At 34.0% G+C, this 25,909-nt stretch overlaps 2 protein-coding genes and 1 long non-coding RNA gene across 3 annotated transcripts in view; 1 reads left to right on the forward strand and 2 right to left on the reverse strand.

The window, feature by feature from the left end:
- The window catches only part of SERPINI2 (serpin family I member 2), a 29,824-nt gene extending 17,044 nt beyond the window's left edge, over nt 1-12,780 (reverse strand). The window contains exons 1-4 of the mRNA XM_019024834.4: nt 12,534-12,780; nt 8,021-8,251; nt 6,445-6,639; nt 6,172-6,364 (exon numbers count right to left, since the gene is read on the reverse strand). Coding sequence (XP_018880379.3) covers nt 6,172-6,364; nt 6,445-6,639; nt 8,021-8,251; nt 12,534-12,780 — 866 coding nt within the window. The remainder of the gene's footprint in view (nt 1-6,171; nt 6,365-6,444; nt 6,640-8,020; nt 8,252-12,533) is intronic.
- On the forward strand, nt 830-15,679 carry LOC129532748 (uncharacterized). Its single transcript, XR_008678657.2, has 4 exons — nt 830-951; nt 8,044-8,162; nt 10,425-10,606; nt 15,314-15,679. It is a non-coding gene; the product is annotated as an uncharacterized lncRNA (long non-coding RNA).
- Nucleotides 15,680-19,627: 3,948 nt separating this feature from the next.
- WDR49 (WD repeat domain 49) overlaps nt 19,628-25,909 on the reverse strand; it is a 178,279-nt gene continuing 171,997 nt past the window's right edge. The window contains exon 20 of the mRNA XM_055383679.2: nt 19,628-19,940. Within this exon, the coding sequence (XP_055239654.2) occupies nt 19,822-19,940 (119 nt within the window). The 3' untranslated portion in view covers nt 19,628-19,821. The remainder of the gene's footprint in view (nt 19,941-25,909) is intronic.

Below are 25,909 nucleotides of genomic sequence, written 5' to 3' on the forward strand. Positions count from 1 at the left end.
AAGGCTGTGACCCAATAGACATGAGAGCTAATCCTTCTCTGTCAATACTCATTGAATGGCAATCAATTTATCTTCTCAGTGCCTCAGTTTTCTTATCTGTGAAATGGGAGAATAACTAAGTCAGATGATAAAATCACAACATTTGCTATTAAAATATAAATGCTAACACTTCACAAAGTTAAAAGTTACTTGTTTATTTACCTTATGTGTATTAAATTATCATTTTTGCCCATACACACAATTTTTATACTATATTTTCAGAATGATTCTTCTACAGAGAAGAATCTGGCGTATAGCAATTATGTTTTAGATTCTTCAACCAAAGGAAGTTTTATTACTAAAATATTTAAAGGATCTCATACTACATTTAGACAAAGTAATATGATTATTTTAGCTAACATTCAACTGCAGGATGATGTCCAAAATTATATATCTAGTATATTACAGATAATAAATAATGGGAAGCACTCGAGTATTTTGAGATGATATCTTATTGGCCTCAATTCTAAACTAGTTATACACAAAAGAGGGGAAGGAGAAGTATTTCTTAAGCAGTAACTATAATCTAAATAAGTCACTCACATGCTCCTTTCTACTGTAGCTTAAATATAAACATTCTTATGGGTGGTTTTTTTTTTTGGCATATACTAACTTTGCTACCAAAGAGATATTTTGTTTTACAACAATATAGAATTTATTACAGTTGGTGTTATGGGTTGAATTGTGCATACCCCCTTTCCCAAATTCATGTGTTGAAGCCCTAACCCCCAGTATCTTTTAATATCACCTTACTTGGAAATAGGAATGGGCCTTAATCCAATATGATTGGTGTCCTTATAAGATATGAGAACACCACACGAAGACAGATGGCTACATGACAACAGAAGAAATAATTGGAGTGATTTATCTATAAGGAGAGGAAGACCAAGGACTTCCAGCCACTATCGGAAGGTAGGAAGAGGCAAGGAAGGATTCTCCTATCGGTCTCAGTGAGAGCATGTTGTGCTGACACCTTGATTTTGACATTTAGCCTCCAGACTGTGAGAGAATCAATTTCTGTTGTTCTAAGCCACCTACTCTGTTGTGTTGTGCTGTTATAGCAGCTCTAGGAAATTAATGAAGTTGATTAAGCTGTTCCAATTTTATCAAAATACTTAGTTATCAGTTTGAAAACCATTTCACATTTATTTAGATGTAAAAGAACCACAGCATTCAGTAATAAAATATAAATCTGCCAGTCTACCCCAAACATTTATTGAGCCTACGTCGTTTTCTCTCTTCTCTACCAAACGCATATTTTAAACGGGTATTTTTCTGTTGTGAAGAAATTGTTCCTTTTGGCAGAAATGTATTTCAGAACTTTTAATCCATGATTTTGGTGCTCAGGAAACTTAATTCATAAACAGGTTCTGATAAGTTAAAATTGTTAATGAACTAAATACATAAGCAAATTGTTCCTTTAACAAACCAGAAGACATTAATTTAGTTAAAAAAAGAATGCATTTTACATGTAATGCTGTATTAGTGTGATTAAACAATAACAAATTTCTGTCCTCTGAATTTAGGAAAAAAAAAATCTCACTTTTCCTTCTCTAGAGAGAAGTTTTGAAGTAAATGGCTAATGTCCTATTTTTCATGATGCTATATGTATGGAAAGGTGGGAAAGCTTCATCAGGGTCCTCAAAGAGAATAAATTAGAGTGACTGGAAAGTTGAATTCTGGTTTTTAAGATATTTAAAATTAAATAAAGAGAAATAATATAGAATTTCTTTCCTTGAAAATATTTGTGTAATTTAATTCAATAATACTCATTTAGCACATACTATATACCATGAAGCATGCTAGGAACAACAGAAACTAAAATGAGCAAGACCTAACCCGCTGTCCCAGAAATCACATTTTAATAGGACAGACAGGAATGTGAGCAAGAAATAAAAGTGCAATGTAATAAGTGCTATGATGTGAATTTTCCTGAAGTGTTCTAGAAATATAGATAAGGAATGGTTCACTCTACCTAGGCATGTTTGAGTGCGATAACTTCAAGGGAAACCATGGAGGATTAATGGGAACTTATTGGTCAGACACCACAGAGACGGGCCTGCCACACAGAAGAGAAAGGAGTGGAGTCTGAGAATTCAGAGAAGACAATGTTTCTAGTTTGGTATTGACTGGGCAGTGATCTTTTTAACAAAGAAAAAATAAAATAAAGCCGTCATTTATTTAGCACCTTCTAGTTGCCAGACTTTGTGCTATGAATAGAAGTATGTAATGAGATACTGTAACTGAAACTGCCAAGTTTTTAAATATCATTGGTGGCTGGAATTTGTATGGAAATGGGGAATACAACTGCCAACTATTGTTTTTGTTTCTATAAAAACGAAGATTCAAATTCAGCTTTTAAGGCAAATTGTTCTTTTGTTTAAGGAAAGCAATACAATGGGCTTTTTCATTTTGCAAGTAGAACCAGTGGGATGGAGATGGGGAAGTTTGAGATGACAAGGGCATAAGCTATTTTATATGATATGAAAACATTGTTTTCACTGAAATCTCCTGGTATAGATGCTTTTTTTTTTTTTTTTTTTTGGAGATAGGGTCTCGCTTTGCTGCCCAGGCTGGAGTGCAGTGGCAGGAACAAGCTCACTGAAGCCTTGAACACTTGGGCTCAAGTGATCCTCCTGCCTTATCCTCCATGGTAGCTGGGACTACAGGCACTCACCACCATGTCCAGCTAATGTTTTTTTATTTTTTTTATTTTTTTTATTTTCTAAAGACAGGGTCTTTCTTTGTTGCTCCTGCTGGTCTTGAACTCCTGGGCTCAAGAGATCCTCCTGCCTTGGCCTCCCAAAGTGCTGGGATTACAGGCATAAGCCACTACATCTGGCAACTATAGATTCTTGTCACAACTGGGAAGCTGGCCTTACAGAGCATGGAAGAAAATCTAGGTCACCTTCTCTTTATACTGGGAAATGTTGGAGGACTCTGAATGCTGAATAGGAGGGAGGTGTAAAGATAACTCTTTTAGGTGAAGGTGGGTGCTAGCACCGTTGCAATGGTAGGCTAAGTATAGCAACAGACAGAAGGAGACTATTTGGTACAAGAAATAGTCTACACTCAAGGAACTATCATGATTGGTACCTGGTTTTAAATTACTTGCTATGTTGTAAGTCCCTTTCACTATCACCAAGATTTCAGTAAAATTTGCTTAAACATTGAAGTTGTTCTTCTTGTATTAGTTTGCTAGGGCTGCCATAACAAAGTACTACAAACTGGGTATCTTAAATAACAAATAGATTGTCTCACAGTTGCAGAGGCTAGAGGTCTTAAATCAAGATGTCAGCAGTGTTGGATTCTTCAGAAGGCCATGAGGGAAAAATTTGTTCTATGCCTCTCTTGTTGATTTGTAGATGGCCATTTTTTCCCTGTGTCTCTTCACATCATCTTCCCTCCATGCATATCACTGTCTAAATTTTCCTTTTTAGATGACAACAGTCATGTTGGATTAGAGCCCGGCCTAATGACCTAACTTTCATTACTCTGTAAAAATCTTGTCTCCAAATAAGGCAACATTCTGACTTACTGGTTAGAACTTCACCATATGAATTTGGGTGGGGGGATGCAGTTCAACCCATAACAGTTGTGCTTGGAAGAATTAAGAGAGAAGTCTGTGTCTACACTGTGGGGGTAGTATGGGAAGTGTGGAGTGTGGCCCTGGAGTGGAGATGCTGATAACAAGGCCAAACGTTCAAAGTTGTCTACGCTGTGGGAATAGTTGTATGGGAAGTGTGGCCCTGGAGTGGAGATGCTGAGAATAAGGCCAAACAGTTCAAAGTTGTCTACACTGTGACAGCTTGGATAGATTTTTGGACTGTGAAACATTCCTCTAAGGATTCCTAAAAATACTGTCAAAGGAAATTCTGGTGAAAGCCTGTATTTCTTCTTGTCAATTGAGGTTGGGGCTTATGCATTATTATTTAGACTGAAAAATCTAGCAATAAGTATCATTATCCACATTTTATATTGATAAAACCACAACTCAAAATGGTCAAGTGACTCTCTTGAGACCCCACTGGTGGTACATGTCACAGACAGTTTTCAAACTCAGTAATTTTTTTTTTGTCTCCAAGAAAATGATCATTTCAAAGCTAAGAGAAGTAAATTTGAAAATAAACAATTTAGTTTCAAAAAATATTATTTCATTATTAGAAGGTAAACCATCTGTCATACACACCATTATACCCCAGTGTTTGGCATAGTAGGTGCTAAAAAAAAATATTCTTTGAAAAAAAGAATAATGTCAAGTAGAGATATTCAAATGGCTGGGAAATGAAAGAGAAGTTGGGGTTAGAGACTCAGATTTTAAAAACCAGAATAACAGGGATATTTCTGAGAGAGAGTAAGAGGAGGAAAATTCTGAAGATGAAACTCTGATAAACATTTTTGCTTGGGAACAGAAACAAAATAGAAGTAAGTCAAGGAGCAGGGAAAATTTCCAGAAAGAGAGAAAGAAATAAGTCAGTAGTGTCCTGGGGACTAAAGGAAGAAAGCTTTTCCAGAAAAAAAGGGATGGTTAATAATACTTTGATCAAGATCCCAGAGTCAGGATGAGAGAAGTAGAGGATACTTCTTTCTCCACAATATCAAAGAAGGTAAAGAAAGAGAAGATTAATAAAGATTTACATAAATTTTGAGGTGATTTCTATAAATAGAGAGGAGAAAGTTTACCTGATGATAGGTTTTCTTTAGGATATAGAAGACTGGCACACTTGTTGGAAGTAAGAGAAATCAACCTAGAGTAGTAAGTGAAGGAGAGAAGTAATGTCCTGGTATGGTGTGGGTAGGAGTAAAGAAGGTTCTCTAGAGTAAGGAAGGAGTGCTGAGCTCTAGTCTTGGTAAAGCCAGAGGTGACTCCTTTCCAGGTTTTTGCTCCAACAAAATCAACAGTTGCAGTAGTTGCAGTAGTTGAAGAACAGGAGTGGCTTTTTTTTTTTTTTTTTTGATACTGGGTCTCACCCTGTTGCCAGGCTGGAGTGCAGTGGCGCAGTCTCAGCTCACTGCAAACCTCTACCTCCCAGGTTCAACTGATTCTCTTGCCTCAGCCTCCCAAGTAGCTGGGATTACAGGCTCCTGCCACCATGCCCAGCTAATTCTGGTGTTTTTAGTAAAGACAGAATTTCACCACATTAGCCAGTCTGGACTCGAACTCCTGACCTCAGATGATCTGCCCGCCTCAGCCTCCCAAAGTGCTGGGATTACAGTCATGAGCCACCATGCCTGGCCAGGAGTGGCTTGTTGAGTGGACTCAGAATTGAGGATAGTTGAGAAGAGAATTAGGAAAGGGATAAAGGAGACAAAAACATTAAAAATGTTAATGAGACTATGACTGAAATAACTAATGACTAGATCCTGGCTGAGTGGAAAAGGAAGTAAAAACCAAGAGGTTTAAGAGACCAATGGCCAGAAACAGGGGAGCACAAAACAATTGGGGCTTGATGAGTTTGAAAGGAAATTTAGAAATAAAACGACAGTATATAATCTATTACACATAAATCTCTTTTTATAAGTTTGGGTAGAGTGTGAATTGAGTCATTTGGGCACACCTTTCTTTTTGAAGTTTCTCCTGTCCCTTAGGAGCATGATGTTAAAAATTTAGTTCATAATTATTGCTTCCTGAGATAACCCTTTGCAATTTCCATTTTGTACTAACTACCTAAAATTGACTATAGGATTCTGTTTATAATTCAATGATTGTTAGAGCACTGTCCGTCAAAGTGATATGACATATCTTTCAATTGTGTAAAACATACCATTATAATTATTTTTTTCTTAATAAGAGATAAATATTAAAAATTCCAATCAGGAAAAAAGTGGAGAAAATTACCATAATAAAAAAGACAATAATTCCTTCTAATCCCAACATTCTAATTTTAAGACATATACTTATCTTTTACAGAGAAAACTGAGCACTTAAATTCAGTTCTTCTCATGGTAAAGCAATGCTAGCACAGGTAAGCCCTGCTTTAGTATCCAAAAGTAGAGTAAAATTTCCAAATACATTTGTATTTTCATTTGTGTCAATAGACTTTTCAAGTATTTGTTACCTTTCAGCTGACTGCTCAAATTCCTACGTGAGAGGAAACGTAAGAACTCGTATAATAAAATAACATCACCAACCTAGGGAGGCTTATTTCTACTTCCTCTTCTTGCATCTCAGAGAGCCATTTTAGGATTTGTTGAGCAGTAATTAGTTTTTCCACTTCTTCGATATCCATACCTTCTGCAGGAAGTATGATAATTAAGCTAAATTCATCACCTTTATAAGACAATTCTAAAACTTGGTAGTTCACGGAAGATTCAGAAAAATAACCTGGAATAGACAAAATAAAATATCAAATATACTTGGCAATTCTCAAGACTATGCTTAGGAACTGTGGTTTCTCACATTACCATATTTTGTTCTCAGAAGAGCCTTCATCATTGGAATTTTGACAGTTGAACCATTTTTCTTAGTAAAATTTATCAGCTGTGTGTCCTCTTTTCTGAATTTCTGTTTCCAATCTCCTTTGAAATAAATAGCATTCACCAGGACAAGTCGAGTCAGAGGGCCAAATTCTTCCCCTGAAAACATGTCTTTAATTTTTCCTAGGAAGTGGGTGGAGGAGGAGGTAAGAAGAAATGTGCAATAGTGATTCAGTGGAATTGCTTTGAATAGAATTAAAGCAAAAGTGTCTTTTGCAGATCAGTTTTGGATAGGGCATGTTATCATCTAAATATGGTAATTTTGAGAATAGATGGGATTGCTGTTAAATATTTCATGAAGAAACAGGTGCAAATGGAATTTCACTACGAAATTAGAAATATGAGACTGTTTTAGGCAAACTCAGATATACCTAGACTCTCCAATAAGATCATTTGTAACCATTGTATGTCAGACATAAAGAATAAAAATATTACTTCTTCCATATTTACTGGTATTATTCCGTCTATTTCAAGGTCTTCTAAAATGTCAGTCATCATAAGTAAGTTAATGGTACACCCAAACTTGCCATTCTGACAGCTGCGTCCACTGACCATTGGAAAGGGAAAAGAATGGAGGATACTAGCATGATTCTTTTCCTCCAAATAACTGGTCTCCTATTTCTATGTCCAGTGAGTTTTTCCAAGTTATGAGAAATAGGCATGACTGGGTGCCAGGGAGCTGTCTAGTGATGTCCTCATTTCCTACAGCTGTGAACATGGCTCACCACGCTTATCTCACACTTTCAACTTATGCTTCCCCATATAAGGCTTCCTATAAGGCATATGTCTTATAACATCACATTTTTCATAGCTGATTAAATAAAGAAACAAAGTACTATTAATTGAGGGCTTGGTATATGCTTGTCACTTCACATACATTATTATTAAAACTCCAAAGAATTCTGAAATGTTTTAATAATATCCTCATTTTAAATGGAGCATAGCTTATAACTTTCTAAGATTTCAACTCAGATTTGTATGAATTTGAATTTACTATATCCCTCTGTAGTCAACTATGAAATTTTTTGCTAGCTTGCATTTAAAGTGTAGACTACCATGTTGATGATAGAAATATTAACATTTATTATTAAATATTAACACATTCAACTAAAATATGTTAATCATTTTCAGCATCTGTGGGAAAGAAGGCATTTGGGATTGACAGATTTAACTTCTACCTGGCCAAAGAGATTATTTCTGCTTTTATGCCTGAAAAATCTATGTTTTAACAAAAATTTTTATTAAAATTATTTCATTAAAAATTCTATAAGCAGGTATCTCTCAAAAGAAAATAAAAGAATCAGTATTCTTTTCAAAGCAGCTTATAATATCTTTCCAGTTTTACAATTTAATATTAATTTAAATAACTATGAAATGAAATAGGATATTTGATTCCTCTGATCCATACTGCAGTAGGAAAATATTCAGCCATTCTTTACTTTAGGATATTAAAGACCATGAATACAATGGCAAATAATAATTTTATGAAAATGGGAAACTTTACCATCTGTTTTTCTTTCTACCCAGGTACTCATCATCTCTGCACAAGCCTTTGCATCTTGAAAATCCACCAGTTTTATAGCACTCTGAAAAAATTCCTTGTTGCCATGGAGATACTGTTCTTTCACAGTGAATCCTTCTTGAAGGTAGAGGGCATTGGCAAGATTAAATGTAAATTCTTGTTTTTTCTCTGAGATGGCAGAGAAAAATGACTTCAGTACAAAAAATTCTTCCCCTAGAAAATAATTTTAATGTATATTGGCATATTGAACAACATACAAACAACAGCTTTTCAGCTTTGCTATCTAAGTACTCTGATTCATATCACCGTTTTTTGCACCCTTAGGTATAACTAACAATCCCTTCAAAGTTAGTATAAATATTTTAAGGATGTATCTCCTGTAGAATATGCATTTTGTAGAGAAATCATCTTTTATATAGAAAAAAGAATGTCCATGCAAATTTGAAATTTGTCAAAAACAAGAATATGCATTTATAGAAGCTGAAGGAAAGTCCCTCTTGATAGTCACATTTAGCTCATTTTTAGTTATTGAAATTTATGTTTAGAATCTTATTCTTTGCATAACGCGAGCATGTGATACCTATGAAAAGGGAATGCTAATGAATGCTGATGGGGGCATGACAGTGATGAGCAATCCTCTTCAATATTACTTTTATTTCAGCTGAGGAAAAAATTGTTCTCTTATAAGCAACTGCACCTGTACAGGTTTTAAATTTTACAAGGCAACCTCTGTAATCATCTCTAGAGATGCGTAAGAATCAGAATTGCCTATTTCTACAAGTTCATGAATTTATATACTTTGGCTGTCGACATCAACAATAAAAATCTTTAACCATTTTAACTCTAACCACTATCCAAAATAAGTCAGTCAGGGTCAACTAAAAGAATCACTTTTGGCCTATTATTTATTTTTGGATTGTTCTGACTGCAGTGTTGTCTGGAAGCTATATATGCGTATGAGAGAACTCTACCCTGATATTAGGTTCAATAGCTTCCTGTTCATTGCAAAAGTGTACCAACAGTTTTCATTTCCTTCTGGCTTAATCTTAGAACTCAATCACTAAGTCTTGTAACTCTATTTCAAATAGGTTCTTTCTGGGCCTTCATTATATTTTCAGTTAAATACTGCAAATGCCACTTTCATAACCTAAAATTGATATATTCAATTAATCTTTATTCAAGAAAACCGGGTATTACTAAGAGGGACTTACTACTAGATTTCTACTGGAAATAAGGAGGATGTGTGTGTGTGTGTACCTAAGCTTGTGTAAATACATTTTTTTTTAAATCAGAAAGCTAGCAGCCCATAGGGCATCTTTGTGCAAATAAAAATAGTTCCCTCTCTGGGGGCTGCGCAGCTCCATGGCCTCTCATCTTGTCCAGCTGGGTTACAGAGGATACATTTCAGTCCCTACTTGCCTTTTTGGCCTGGCGTTCTCACAGCCTCACAGGAGGCTCTATGAAGTATACTGCATTATATTTCAAACTGCAGGATTCTCTGTTCACTGGTATATAAATACAGGTATAAACAATTTCAGATATAAAAAAACTTACTTCCATATGATTAGATCTGAAGAATTTCAGTAATTCTTTATAACCCTGAAATTCCTCACATTAGGAAGGGAAGAAAGTTAAGCCATTTTACTTATTTGTACAATGATTTCAGATGTAACCATTTATTGCTATCTGAAGCCTGAAACAAATATCTCAATAGCTGGGAGGCTACAGAAAAGGCTTTCTGAGTAAAGAAACGAGAGCTTTTCCAAAAGAATTAATTAAGGTCAGAAATGAAGTGACAGAATCTGAAACTAATTTTCAGAAATCTGAAATACATGAACATCTTTAAAGGAATAAAAAAAGAGAGAAAGGGAGAAAAAGTAGTTCCAAATCATTTGTCAAAGCAAATAGATTTATGTCATGTACTTAAGGTCTAAGTCTATGTGACAAACAGCTGCCCTTTGATAAACTGTTGAACTCAGAAGTCAATGAAAAAAATGTCACTAAGTAGTACAAGTTTGGAGAAGAATATAACATTATCTGCCCTATAAATTTTATTTGGTTTCTAGATTAATGACATTTTTAGCACAGATCAAAAATTATATATCTCCTAATAAGTAATGAGAACAAGTTTATTTCATTTTCTAAAATAGAGCCATGGATAACCCACAGGTCACGGGTGAATGTGGCTCTTGATTTGATTGTACCAGACCTCCAGAAAATGTTCTAAAATTCAGTGCATGTTCTCTTCTGCTAGTAAAAGTCTAAAAGCCAATTTTGTGTGCATATGGGAGATCCAAAGACGAAAACAAATGTAGTCATAGAATTATAGATTATTTCAGCCAAAAGGTCCAGATAAATTACCTAACCTCAACTTTTCTTTTTACAGTGAGGAATCTGAGGCCCAGAGAGATTAAGAAGCTTCACAAGTGACATGACTTGTGCCAAATCACAAGGTCATTTAGTTGCAGAACTGGGACAGGAATTCATGCCCAGTTCTCTTTTCAAAACCCTGTGAAAAAAAGAAGTACATTCAATTTAGCCTTTGATTCGTCATTGGCATTATCAGAGGTAAAGCAAAAGGGAGTATTAACAGATGTTCAGCAAAATGGAGGAGGAAAATTCAGAGCAGACGATTTGACAATGAAGTAAAGAAGGAGAACTGAGGACACTGAGAGCCTTACATAATATATGAGAATTAATATTCTTATTAATATATTAGTGAGAATATATTGCTCTTATATTCTTAATCCTCACTGAATTATTTTAGGAATTAGCACTGAGCAAATTATTTAACCTTTCTTTGCCTCAGTTTTCTCAGGTTTATTACAAGGTTGTTTACTTAACAAAGTAATTATAAATATTAAATGAGAGAATATATATTAAGCACATGAAACAGTGGCTGATAACCTTTCTATATTTTTGATAGTGCATTATTACTATTACTTTATCATGTTCACAATTCACACCTGTTAAAACTTCTGTGTTTCTCTATATCATGTATCCATTTAAAGTAATTTAAGTTTTCACAGACTCTAATTTATGTATCTTCACAAATATTGTATTACTTTTTCAAAGCTATAGCATGTGGTTTAAACGTTTCTGGGAGTGGTATATTAGGATTTGCTGAAATTAATCAAGACTAAATGTGGAATACATTGGCTTCAGTGTGCACTATTTGCAAAGAAAAATTCTTACAATTAACTTCACTCCACTATTACCAACATCTTTTCTGTATAAAATTGTCTTTATTTAAAATGAAGCAAATAAAATCTTGTAAATAGTATTTTCAGGAAAGCAAATTTCTAAATACTGCTACTCTGTGATAAGAAAAATACACTGAAATTATAGTTGTAGCAACTAAATTCCCAAATCAAAAATCTGTATTTAGAACACAGTATCTCAGAGTAATCCAAAAGCTGAAAATTAAAACAACTATAGAAACTGAGAGCATGAGATAGCTAAGGAGATGAGCAAGAACTTTTTTTTTTTGGAGAAGGAGTCTGTTCTGTTGCCCTGGCTGGAGTGCAGTGGCACGATCTCAGCTCACTGCAACCTCTGCCTCTTAGGTTCAAGCACTTCTCCTGCCTTAGCCTCTAAAGTAGCTGAGACTATAGGCACATGCCACCATGCCCTGCAAATTTTTGTATTTTTCCAGCCTGGTCTCGAACTCCTGACCTCAAGTGATCCACCCGCCTCAGCCTCCCAAAGTGCTGAGATTACAGGTGTGAGCCACCACACCAGCCAAGCAACAATTCTTTCAAATGGGATGCCAGCATAAAAGCACAGTATCCCAGTTAGAGGGATAGACACTATCCCAGACAGACCATGAGGAGACTCCAACAAAACAATCATCATTCACAAGCACAAAGGCCTCTGATTATTTAAATCCTTTTTTTTCCATTTTCCTTTTAAAACTAGTAACAAATAAGCTCTTAAAATGAACAAATTAATGTTTTTTCTTGGTCTTGTTACAGATGAGGTGCATTTTTTTTCAGAGAAATGTTGGAAACAACCTACTGAAGAAAGGCTAAATAAGTAATGGTATTTCTATAAGCGGCAATAAGATGCAGTAATTAAAAATCATATTTTGAATCAGTTCCATGACATGGGAAAATGATCACAACATAGTGATAGTGGAAGAATATGTATGTGTATAGATGTATATTTTATGAGTATGTACATACACACACACACGCACGCCCAGTATAATCTCAAGTAATTAAAACTGGCTAAAACAAACTAAAAGAAAATGTACAAATATTTACTTAATTTTACATTTATATAGATGTCAATTTCTTAATAATTTTTGTAACCTTTTAAAGGAATTAATTATAAATGAATGAAAATTACATTTACAATTCTCCATTTTATTACAATTTTGTACTTTTCATTACATTTTCACTTATTAAAATTTCTTTATCCTGAACTTCTAATATTACAAAATGAATGCGTCCATATCTTATCCAGTATAAGTAAGGAGATGTAAGAGTCTCACCAGCTGAGGTTTCCTGTTGTTTTAAAGTTTGTCTTATCTGCTGCTGTGCTTTTCCTTTGGCTCCCAGTTGTACCATCTCAAGAACCAAAGTTATTCCAAGGGGTGAAAATATAATGTTGTCCTTATGAGATAAGGAAACCTCTTGATAAAGATCCACTGCAAATTCGGTATTTTTTTGAGCTGAGCATCTTGAGGCTTGACTTCCAAAAAACAGCAATAGAAGACTCCACAAGAAGATGGTGTCCATTTTGACTTCTCTGTATTGTTTAAATCAAAATATATGCATTTTCAAAATAGAGTTTTCCACAGAGAGCTCAACAGAAAACTTTCTACCTGTTGTAGCTTTCTATCTTAATAGAACTTACTACCACAAGTGAACTCTATCCAATTAGATTTCTAAGTATCATCTATTCAGAAAAATAGTTCATGTGTTAATGGTATTTCTTACGTATCTTCAAGAACCAGTAGAAAATATACTTGTAGTTTTGTAGCAAAAATCAAAAAAGACACTACAGTGTTGGAATGTTATCAATGGCAATGGTATCTCCAAATAGTTATACAATAGTTTTTTTCTATCTTTTCTCATGGTTAAGTGGGATAACTGTAACTCTGACATCAGGTAAACCGTCTGTGCTGTCTACTCTACAGTAATTTATAGATCAAGAGGAAGAAATGGAATAAAAACAGACTTACTCCAGTGTGGTTTTAGACCTATTAGAAAATTAATGTATTCTAAAGCAACTGAGTAATCTGGCTAACTTTTTACAATTTTCCTCACACTTTATTTCTTAGGACAAAATAACCCAAAGCCCTCTTCCTGCTTTTCCAAAAGAAGACAAATACAATGCAGAAAACCTGCAAAGTTTGAAACAAAATGGCAATCAAATATAAATGATACAATAAAGTACTATGCTCACTACCTGGGTGATGAGATCATTTATACCCCAAACCTTAGTGTCAGGCCATATACCCATGTAGCAAACCTGCACGTGTACATTAATCTGTAATAAAACTTGAAATTATAAAAGAAAAAATATAAATAAAATGAAATATAATATCAAAAAATTGACAAAAATACTAACAAACGTAAGAGTAGCAGCAATTAAAAACCATAAACAATTCACAAAACTAATAATACCCTATTAAAGTGCTCTCCACTAAAATTGCAGGAAATTCAACCATTTGATTATATCTCAAGCAGAATTAGTTTTGCAATATTACCACATATTTGGTAGAATGTTCACTCCAAGGCCTCATAGATTTTAGTAACAATAATTTTACCTTATAAATAATACATGTTAGTAATCCTTAAAAACTTATCCATCAGTAAGTTACTAGGAAGTAACCCTTAATTAGGGGTAAAGATGAAAGCCTTTAGAATAGTCTGTTGTCAGCCTTAAGTAGAGACTTACATTTCTAGAGTGTTTTGCAGATCATTAAGGGTACCATAAATGGTAGGAGTCCCTAAGAACAACTATATTTATATATAAAGATTACTAATAGTCAAATATTGTTCCAGATTAAACTATGGAGTCATTATTTATCCTTCAATGTATTTTGTTAAACTGTATTTGTTTAGATATATATTTGCAAAAGACAAAAGCCTTAAAAAACAATCCAAAGCAATTGTTAGAAAATGTGTTGGTAAACTTTAGATATAGACCTATATGCTATTAATATCAAGCAAATGTTTCATTAGGGATTAATTTAGCATATGAGCTTGTAAATGAGAGTCCAACAATAGTTAAAAACCAGTGAGTAAGAGAAGTTTTACATGCAAAATAAATGTCTATGTATCATTATCTTCTAATATATTCAATTTCTCAGAAGACTTCTGACCAAAATATGTGTTTGTAGATACGTAGTCAAAATGTTATTAGTACCTTTAAGTTATCAACTGGAAATACATTAGATATAGCTTTATGTATTTGGTTTATATTGGAATAATGAACAGTATTATTAAAAATGTAATTTTTTTCTTTGTGGTAGAATCTCAGTATTAGAGTTTCCTTCTCATTATTATTAATAATCTTAATAATTAAATTTGTATTATTTGAGCATCCACATCCATTTTTTCTAGAAAATTTCTAAGCACTTAATAAATTATAACCTCAGACAAATATTGGTTTTAAAAATTCACTTACCTCATCAGGTTTTGGATCATATCTTATCAGAAAGCACAAAGTAATGCTGAACTAAACAACCTCATGAATAGTCCTATAAGAACTGGATCTTCTGATTTGTGGTGAAATCATTTAAGGAGAATAAAAGCAATATGTTAATTAAATAAATTCAAATGATTTTTACACCAAAGTAAATTGAAATGCCATTCCATACTTTACTAAACACTCATAGGCAATGTTATTGCATACATACTTATTCAAAAGCTATTTATTTCTAAGGTACTTACCCCAAACTAACTTCTGATTATTCACTGGAATGTTACAACTAAAATACGCTTGCTGGAAAACTCTTGTACATAAACACCTGAGCGATCAAGGCCAACTCCATTTATCTTGAACGTTGCTTGATTAATTCCTCTAGAACAAAAGCAGGTGTTCACTACATTTGTATTAAGAACTAACACAATCGGGTTAATGATCAACTGATGAAATGTGCAAGAATTGAGAAATAAAACAATTATAGAATTTTTAAAAATTATTAAATTTATATTATTATTTTATCCATTATTTTGCTTCTTTTAAAAGTTGCACAGAATTTGAAAGGATGCGCTACTGGTTGTAAATTTGCTAGTAATTAGTTCTTTTTGTTTCTCACAGGACTCCTACATCAGATTACCAATGCACTTTGTCATAAATATTTCAGAATGCCTATGAGAAAAAGAATAAAGCTAAATCAAGTCCAGAACACAGAGACAAATTACTGCTGCATTGACAGAGTTCTCAACATTCATCAAATTATACAATAGTCAGAGGAGTTTCCTGTGGATATAAGGTCCATTTGAATCCTTAAGAAAAAGAGTGGATATTGAAGAAATATGTTCTTTATTCTGAGCAGAAAGGCCAGCAAAAAAGATAATGGATTTGCCAAAATATATCAGGACAATACTATTAGCCATAGGTAATTTGATGATAAAAATTGCTGTTACCTTTATGTGCTTTTGAAACTCTACATGATTTTCTTTGCAAAAAGGTCATTAATAAAAAATTGCATAATTTAATGGGTTTCATCTCATTTTTGTAGTTCAAATCAATCACCTCAATGGCAATCAGATATTAAGCACATTGTATTATTTATCTATAGCCTTTGAGAAGAGAAAAAAAATTTAGTTCAGTTTTAATTAAATATCTGTTGATCCCCAAATTTAATACTATTTCTGATAAACTCATGTAAAAGAAATAAAGTGAGTGTAGATAGCTTTAAATGGAATTCATTTTTAAAAACTTGTCAGAGGACCCTGTTAACATCTTTCCATGTCCTAACATGGCTATAACTTAAAAATAGGCCTGAGAATAGATCATTATAGGTCATAATCCACTAACTAACTAAATTTTTTTGATTTCCCATATAGGCATCTCCAAATGTTTTCTAGATCTTGAGTTTTATTCTAATATTACCTACTCTATCATGAGCACACTCTAGTGTAGCTTTAACTTAACACAGAGATAATTTTCCAAAAAGAGTTGTGCAGTACAAGAATACTACCATTCTACTTGCTTTACACTGCAATACATAAATATTAAGTCTGAATGTCAAGACTATCATTCAATCAATGCTTTTCTACCATTTACTGACACCAGCAAACATATATCACCAGTACCCTTGGCTACCACATCATTATGTCTGTACACTGCTCAGATCACAATGTGATTTATCCAGAAATAGGCCATTACTTTTCCTACCAATGGCAGAGACCATCACTCTGTCCTACTAAGACCATTTAATGAAATTGTTCTGTAAGGACCTTATATTAGAGCAGTTCAGGCAGAATGTTCATTTTCCTGTCTCTTGAGGAGTAAAAAGCAATAGCCATAAATTTATTCTCCCTGGTTTAACCTCTTTTAACAGACAATGATGACAATACAATTGTCCATAAAATATTACCACAAACTTTTAAAATATTTTCCCAAACCGCTTTTTTCTACAATTCTATTTTGCCCCTAGAAAATCGGGGTGGGGGGAGAATTATTCATTAATGAGAGCCAAGGTGTCTTGGTAGAAGGTTGATCTCCATTACTGTCCGACTGTAAAGTATAAGCCTAGGAATATATATAAAAACCACAGCAAAGGGTTACAGTTATCATCTCATCATTTTTCTTATCCTTTTATAGTTTTTTCAAGTAAAAGTGCACTTAATTCCAAACTTTAAAAATGTATAAGCAAATGCCCTCATCAGTAAAGAACTTATAAGTTAATTCTTCCATTTAAGCGTAAGCATGGACTCATTTCAGGCAATTTTTTTTTGGTCAAGATTGTTCCTAAATTTTGAGTGATAATAGGAAAATGTTCTGACAAAAGAAAATGTTAAATTATATTTAGTGTAAATATAAGTAATACAAACAAGGTAGCCTATTGAAAATTATGACATATCCTATTTTAATGTGACCAATTCCTTTTACCATAGAAAAATGGATCATAAGTAATTGAATCTGAATGTTAATTTGAGAAACAGTTTATAATGCCTTCAGTTCTGTTAAGAGTTGACAGGTGAGATCCTGCTACCTGCCTAGAAAATTAGATGCTGTGAGTTACAAGAGTAAGACACAGAAAAAAAGACATTGTCTTTTTTCTTCTTTTTGTGTTTTTTCTCCAAATTATTAGAAACAGTTACATTGAAAGTCTCATACCTTTAAAAGTTCTCTTCTCATTGAATATATTTATGAGACAGCTCTTCTTAATTCCTTTTACAGAAGAAGCCCTGATGTTAATTAAGGATGGAATTAGAGTTACAGCATAATACCATGCACATGTAGTAGGCTATAGAGAGAAGGTCTGTCTGTATGAACCAGACTATCTCAGGCTATCACATCAAACAAAGTTATCTTCAAGGGTAAAAAGTAAAGTATATCTAGCAAAAGAATTCCCAAATTAGGCTGGAATAAATATGCCAGATTATGAATTTCCGACTTATGCCAGTGGGCTCATTTAGTATTGGCTTAATAAACCACTACATTTTATATAGCTTCACTTCAGAACGCTGAGGGTAGAAAAGGTGCATTCTATTTGTATGTGAATACCTGGAACCTAAAATAATCTCTTATACATGCCTTCAATACTTACATGAGGGACGGATGGATCAGTGGGGAAAAGAGCCTTTGCAAATTATTTGGTACCCACATTCTACTTTTATAACATCTTAACATTCGATTAAATTTCTGGGAATGTGGGTCAGATTTCACTCCATTGTACTATCACCAACCTATGATTCATAAATCATGTGCTCTGAGTTTGAAATGATGGATTACCCAATCAAACTTCCTACCCAGTGCAAGAAGTCTTTGCAATATCCCCGTGAGACAGTTACCCAGTGTCTGCTTGAACATCTCAAATAATCTTTTTGTTCAAAAGCAACTTTTTATATTTTAAAAAAATTTACCTGGAAATACTTTCAAATTTACATAAAAGTTGCAGATATAGTTCAAAGAACTGCTATCTCCACCTCCTCCTCTTTCCCCAATTGTTAGCATCTACCGCATGTGTGTGTTTCATCTATATATCTATCCTCCCAATAAACAAACAGATGTAAATATAGATATGTATATGTGTTACCTGTGTGTGCGTATATATACATTTTATATATACATATAATTAGTATTTTCTGAATCATTTTATAGCAAGCTAAAAACATAATTTCTATCATACTTAAACGTTCTATTATTATATTTTTCTAAAACAAGGACACTTCTTGTACATCATCACACCACCCAACAGACAAACACACATGCACACACACACAGAGACAAATATACTTTTCTCCTACAATCTTTCCTGCATGTAATTTTCATTCCATGAGGAGGAAAGGCGATATGAATAGAAGTCATAATGCCTAACTCAGAATACACTTAAATGTAGTTAGAATAGGCAGCTGTCTTCTGAAAATCTTTCCATCACAGCCTTCTCCACCAAACCAAAATATTTGCTCCACTGGTGCTGGAAAGTCTAGTGTTAGAATTCATTCCGTTGGCTTTATACTAATAGGAAGCAAGTGAACAGAATGATGAATGGCAAATACCATGATGTGGGAGTAAAACAGACCTGGGTTCCAGTCTCAACTCTGCCACTGATAATTAAGCACTCTCCTAATAGACTCGCATCTCATATTTTAGCTCTAAGCTAACATATTCATATGATTATTGTGTGGTTTAAACACAATGGACATTTGCAGTTGCTATACCAAGTGGTCCCCTACCTATTGCAAATTATTTTCCTTTACTACATGTGTTATTGAAAAATTCTTCTTAAACTTTAGCTGGTTTTGAAAGCACTCTTTAAAATATAAATATACAGTAAGTCATTATAGTTATGTAAATGAATTTACCAATTCTTTCTATAGGACACAATAAATAAAGCAGAATAATAATATTGCCTGGAAGATGATTATATTTGTAAATAAAAATGGGTCAACAAACAGAGGCAGTAAGTTAAAGAACCAAATATTTCCCACTTGACTTTCCACATAGAGTGGGCCCTTTATATAGCCCCAGGCCCTTTGATTTTTTTTCAAGACTATTACCTCTTCGATGTGCTATGGCATTCAATTTTAAAGTACAGTATAACAAACTATTGAAGTAGATCATATGCAGCAATTTTCCAATAAGTTTATAGAATGAATAAAAGCCAATAAGAATTAATACGAAGCGGTGTTACTGACAAAGTCTAATCACCATTATGAGAATCATTTAAAAACTACTAGAAAGTGTAAAAAAGTGGAAACAGTTTTCTTATTCACATTTGTAGGTATTTACTCTGTCAGTACTTTTCATATATTTCAATGCAGGTTTTACAATGAAAACTGATCAAAAATGTTTGTCTACAGGAAAAACCAGAAGGGCAACTGGTTAGAACTTTGTTCTGGAATCATAAAGTTTTTATATAAAAATCCTTGAGAATAAATACCAAGATGTTGCTCCCACTTTAGTTCAATATTTATTTTATTAAGAATACAGAGAAATTGACAGACGATAGATAAAAGCAGTACTAAATTATCCCATGAAGAGAAAACTTCCTGAAGTTCAAATATAAAATAAAATAAAAGGCAGAATTCTTGATGCTTTTTCTGCATTTTATATCTGTACTTTACGTAACAGTGAAGGTTTTTCTGTTGTAATTACTTCTTATTTTTCTTCACTTCACAACTTTTTTCTTGGCATAATTGCTTGGCTTTTCGTTCATGATCCAGAATTTCCTTGGGAAACAGGTTTTTCTCATCAAATACAGATTTCAAAGCTACAAAATGATGAGGAAAATCACAAGTAAATTATATTTGTTAAGAGACCTATTTAAACGAAATAGTGGGGAGAAAATTCTCAAATTTTGCTTTTTCTAAAAATCTTTGTTTCTAAAACACAGAGTGTATTTGGAAAAATTTTCTCTAAGCTTCTGCTATTCTGTTTACTGCAATTTACATCTAAAAGTTAAATTTTGGTAGAGTTTGTTCTTTTAATGCATATGTCTTAATAGAAATCCACCATTCTAAGGGTAGAGGATTATAGAAGTTCATGTTTTCCATTTTTGTTTTTTAATCTACTTAACAGCTATCAAGACATAAAGATCCAAGAAAAAATTATTCTGTATTGAAATAAGACAATTAAAATAATCAAAACACAGTTTGACTGTCTGCATGAATAAACAAGCACATCTATAATCACATCCATAGGGGTTTGCAGTTTTAGGAAAAAAAAGAACCAAATTATTTCCATGAGTGGTTATATTGCTCATCAGTGAGAAGTAGGAGGAAATTGTGCCATACATTCTAGAAAATAATTTTGGCATTTTGCATAATTTTATTATTTAAACAAATGCTTATTGAATGTCTATTATACGCAATGTTCTGTGTTGAGGCACAAATGAGCAACAAATATGACTAAGTCACGACCTTTCTTCCAATTGGCGCAAACTAGAAGCAGTACCCAAATAACCAAAACATCATATACAATAAGATATCATTCCAAGAGAATATAAGCAATGCAAACTGTGTATAAACATGTAAAAGATATATAACAATATATAAAGATTTTTTAAAAAGCTTTAAGAATTAGGTACTTATTTGAGGTAGGTCTTGAATTCCAGATAGGACTGTAATTGAGAATAAGAAACATGGAGGTGGGGAAGAATTGGCAAGGGTTGGATAGGAAGTGTCAACTGGAGGAAACAAGGTGAATAAAGAATGGAAAAATAGGCCGGGCATGGTGGCTCACGCCTATAATCCCAGCACTTTGGGAGGCTGAGGCAGGTGAATTGCCTGAGGTCAGGAGTTCGAGACTAGCCTGGCCAATTTAGTGAAACCCCGTCTCTACCAAAAATACAAAAAAATAAGCCAGGCATGGTGGCAGGCACCTGTAATCCCAGCTACTCAGGAGGCCAGCTACTCGGGAGGCTGAGGTAGGAGAATTGCTTGAACTCGGGAGGCAGAGTTTGCAGTGAGCCGAGATCAAGCCATCGCACTCCAACCCAAGCAACAGAGAGACTCTGTCTAAAAAAAAAAAAAAAAAAGGAAAAATAATAACTACTATTAGAATAACTCTGAATAATTCAGTACAATTTAAAAGAACCATAAAATATGTGAAAGAAAGTAAAGTGGAATAAATTTGGAGCTGGACCTAGGAACACTTTAAACACCAACCAAAGCATATGAAATTAAAAAGTAAACATTGAATGACTTTACAGTATAGTGGCATCTTTATATATTTGGATTAAACACAAAACGAAACAAAAACTTTCCACTTCCAGTGTAAACTATACTGTAGAGAGGAAGCTATATAGACCCTGGCTACAAAAGTCAAGATCTTTCCTCTTCTTCTCATGGAAATTATATGAAAGCAACCAGGAAAATTACAGATAATAACTTTGCAAATAAATTCTACTTTAAGCAAAACTCAAAGAGAGATGTAATCTGCAGCTTACAAAATACAAAGAAGCAAAACAGCTGAGATAGGACAAAAGTTGCCCAAGAAAAAGTGAAAAGTATAGAGAGTATAAGAAGGCCAGCAGCAGCATCTTAGAATGTGCTGGGAAAAAAATAGTCACTGTGAGTTACAGGCTCACCATGAAGTACAAATGCTTTATCCTTATATACATGGATGCTAAAAAGAGGTGAACATGGTTGGAAGCAGAAGCTCTCTGGGACCTGGTTTGGATCGGTGAAATAGATGAGTCAGGGCTACCTGTATCACACACATGAGTCATTTTTTGCTAAAGCAGTCTGTCCCCATGGGTTGTAAAACTTGAAGGATACCCTGATCTCACATCCTAGCCTCTTACTCAAGGATTTACCACATATTTCAAGCAAAAAAAAAAAAAAAAAAAAAAATGCCACCTCATTAAAGCAAATTAATTAAAAGAGGAAAGTTTTAAAACGAACACAGCATGAACACAAACTTATATAAGCAAAAACTAAAACCAATCAAATTGAAGAAAGAGCAGCAAAACTAATCAATACATGAGCCACCACCAAAAAATATCGCCATTGCACAAATATTGTTACCAAGCATTTTGACAAAAATTAAATTTTAAAAATTAAAACAGCAGTTGCCTCTATGAAGGAAGATCACAGAGCAGAAGTGAAAAAACTAAGGGAGGAGATGAAGACACAAGAGGAAGTGATGAAATATGAGGTAGCAAAACTCAGAAAAAGAGTGAAAAAATCACAAGGGAGAACAGAGTTCCTGGAACATAGTAGGAAACCTAGAATATAGAAATGAGAAAAAATATATAATAAAATGAAAATTATAAACAGAATGAATTAGAAAAATAATAAATGTTGAAGACAAACAAAAAATAGATAAACAAACATATAATTAGAGTAGGTACTTGTATTAATTCGCTTTCACACTGCTGATAAAGACATACCCGAAACTGGGGATAAAAAACCTTTAATTGGACTTACAGTTTCACATGGCCGGGGAGGTCTCAGAATCATGGCAGAAGGCAAAAAGCACTTCTTACATGGCAGCAGCAAGAGAGAAATGAGGAAGAAACAAACGTGGAAACCCTTGATAAACCCATCAGATCTCATGAAAGTTATTCACTATCACGAGAATAGCACGAGAAAGACTGGCCCACATGATTCAATTACCTCCCCCTAGGTCCCTCCCACAGCACATGGGAATTCTGGGAGATACAATTCAAATTGAGATTTGAATGGGAATACAGCCAAACCATATCAGTACTTAAGAAAGAAAACCAAAGCATAACAAATATTTAAAGGCATCATTTAATAAAGGTCCTCAAATAAAAGTCAACCTGACATATGTTGAAAGGACACATTGTGTACTAGGAATAATTGACTTAGAATACTCAAAACCAAGTGATATCCCAGTAATGTTATTAGACTTTAGAGATAAAGAGGAAATCTTCTGGCAACCACACAAAATAATCAAGTCACCTAAAAAGGAGAAAAGTATCTTGCATTAGATATTTTACAGAAATGACCAACACCAGAAAAGAGTAGAGCAATGCCTACAAGATAATCAGGGAAAGAATATGTGAGCTAAGAATATTACATACATTCAAGTTGTCCTTCAAATCCAAAAACTATAAATGGTGTCAGTATGCAAGAAATTTAGGGATTATTGTTCCCAAGAGTCCTCTTTGAGGAAATTTCAAAAAGCTAAACTGAGGCCAGGAGCGGTGACTCACGCCTGTAATCCCAACACTTTGGGAGGCCGAGGCGGGCGGATCACGAGGTCAGGAGATCCAGACCATCCTGGCTAACATGGTGAAACCCCGTCTCTACTAAAAAAAAAAAAATACAAAAAATTAGTCGGGCCTGGTGGTGGGCGCCTGTGGTCCCAGCTACTCGGGAGGCTGAGGCAGGAGAATGGCGTGAACCCGGGAGGCAGAGCTTGCAGTGAGTTGAGATCGTGCCATTGCACTCCAGCCTGGGCGACGGAACGAGACTCCGTCTCAAAAAAAAAAAAAAAAAGCTAAACTGAGAAATGACTGAGAAAATCTTGAAAAAAATAACTTGCTGGTGATCACTGAATGTATTTAAGTGCAGAAGTGAAATGGAAACAATGTGGAGTTAAGGCTGACAAAAATAGAAGGTAAAGTCCATGTGCCTGTCAATGTATAAATGATACAATTGACAAAAATTGTGAGGATAAAGGAGAAAGAAACCTTGTTTATGATAAATCAGAGACAAAGAGTAACACTGAAAACTGACAAATCAACTAATAGCAGTATAAGCAAATTTAACAAAATAAAAGTAAGCATAAAGAAAATCATGTTATGGAATAAAATTGTGTGGTAGAAGGCGGGTAGGAGAAGGAGAAAACAAGTTCATTCTATCATTACTGACCATAGATCTAATAGTGTCTTAGAGAAATGAAGAACTAGAGCAATAAGATGAAAATGAATAAATCTGCAACTGGCATTAAGCAGAGATAAAATGAAAGACAGTATTTTCCATTTGCCTAATACCAGCAGTATGAGATAATGTGGATATCTGTACATCAGCAGCTGATCCTGTCCCATATGACTGCAGATTAGCACTTTAGAATCACAAGCAATTCAGAATGCCTTTGAGCCCTCCTGAAATATATTGTAAAAGCCAGAATGTTACTTCCGAAATTCTGTTTTATTGAGATTTGTCTCTCAACTAGACGACAAATTTTCATTGTAATTGACTGGATTTCAAGGCCATTAACCCAATAGCTAACTGATAAGTCTGTAAGATATTAAGAGAGATGAACTCACTTGGATGACTCATTTTTAATTTTTTTTCTTTTTAGTTAACAAACAGATTAGAAAAAGTACATATGCAGGGGTGGATCCCTGTTTCTTGGGCCTGAAAGTTACAATTTTGGTAGCTCTCTTTAGAAAAACAGAATATAAAATTACAAATATAAATTTATTTATAAAAGTGGCTATTTAAGATAAAATAAATTTCAACAAATTACTAGTAATTTTTAGAGTTAGGTCCTTTTCTCCTGAGATCTCTTTTTAAAAAGATACCTGAAATGCTTACCTGGAAATGATTGTTGCTTGTAACCTTGCTTCTGCTCTTCACCTAGAACACTCTCAAACTCCTAGCAATTTCTAATACTCAAAGGGTCTTTATAGATGAGGCCCAGAAAACCTAACCTTCATTAGCTTCATTTGTAAATCTATATGTGGCAAAAATGATGTCATTAACTTAACATCTTTTAAATGCGTAATGGTAATCAATTCTTCTCACTATTCATAGTAACATCTGCTAAGTTAATGGCATAATGATTTTCTATGATGATGTGTTGAGTATGTAGTAGATCATAATACATGTAAGAAATAATCATTTATTGAACTTGCTTACAATTATTTTTAAAATGTCCTTAACCTTGCTGTGATGACTTTCTTGATGTATTAAATTGCCTAGGGTAAAGTCCACAGTTATGAAGTCAAATATTAATATAAGTGTTGCTTTGAAGGGATTTTGCAAATGTAGTTCAAGTCCCTAATCAATGAACTTTAGATAATGGAGATTATCCCGGATTATCTGGTGAGCCAGACTTAATCAGATAAAAGGCCTTAACACTGGGGCCTGTTGTGGGGTGAGAGGAGGTGGGAGGGATAGCATTAGGAGATATACCTAATGTAAATGACGAGTTAATGGGTGCAGCACACCAACATGGCACATGTATTCATATGTAAAAAACCTGCACATTGTACACATGTACCCTAGAACTTAAAGTATAATATATATATATATATATATGTGAAGAAATTCTACCAATGAAAGTTTCTGCCTGTGCCGAGCCTGCCATGATCTTTTCTTCTTGAGTTAGTGCTACATATTTTGAACTTGCTCACTCAGCCCAACAAACCCATAAGTCAACTTCTTGTAATAAATCTCAATATGAAGTCCTGCTGATTTTACTTCCCTGGTTCCCCTCTGACTGATACACTTTCCATGAAGTACACTATCACAGGATGATGGCAAAAAAAAAAAGTAATGTGTTCTTTTTATAACAAAGAGGCTGATTTGTCAAATTTCCTGTGGTTTGTGGCTGGAGATGGTGGAATACCACTGGTAAAAAAAAAAAAAAATTATGAACCAGAAATACCATTTGACTCAGCAATCCCATTACTGGGGTACATAAAGGACTATAAATCATTCTACTATAAAGACATATGCACACGCATGTTTATTGCAGCACTCTTCACAATAGCAAAGACTTGGAACCAACCCAAATGCCCATCAATGATAGACTGGATAA

This window comes from Gorilla gorilla, chromosome 2 (assembly GCF_029281585.2).
Source record: "Gorilla gorilla gorilla isolate KB3781 chromosome 2, NHGRI_mGorGor1-v2.1_pri, whole genome shotgun sequence".
NCBI lineage: Eukaryota > Metazoa > Chordata > Mammalia > Primates > Hominidae > Gorilla > Gorilla gorilla.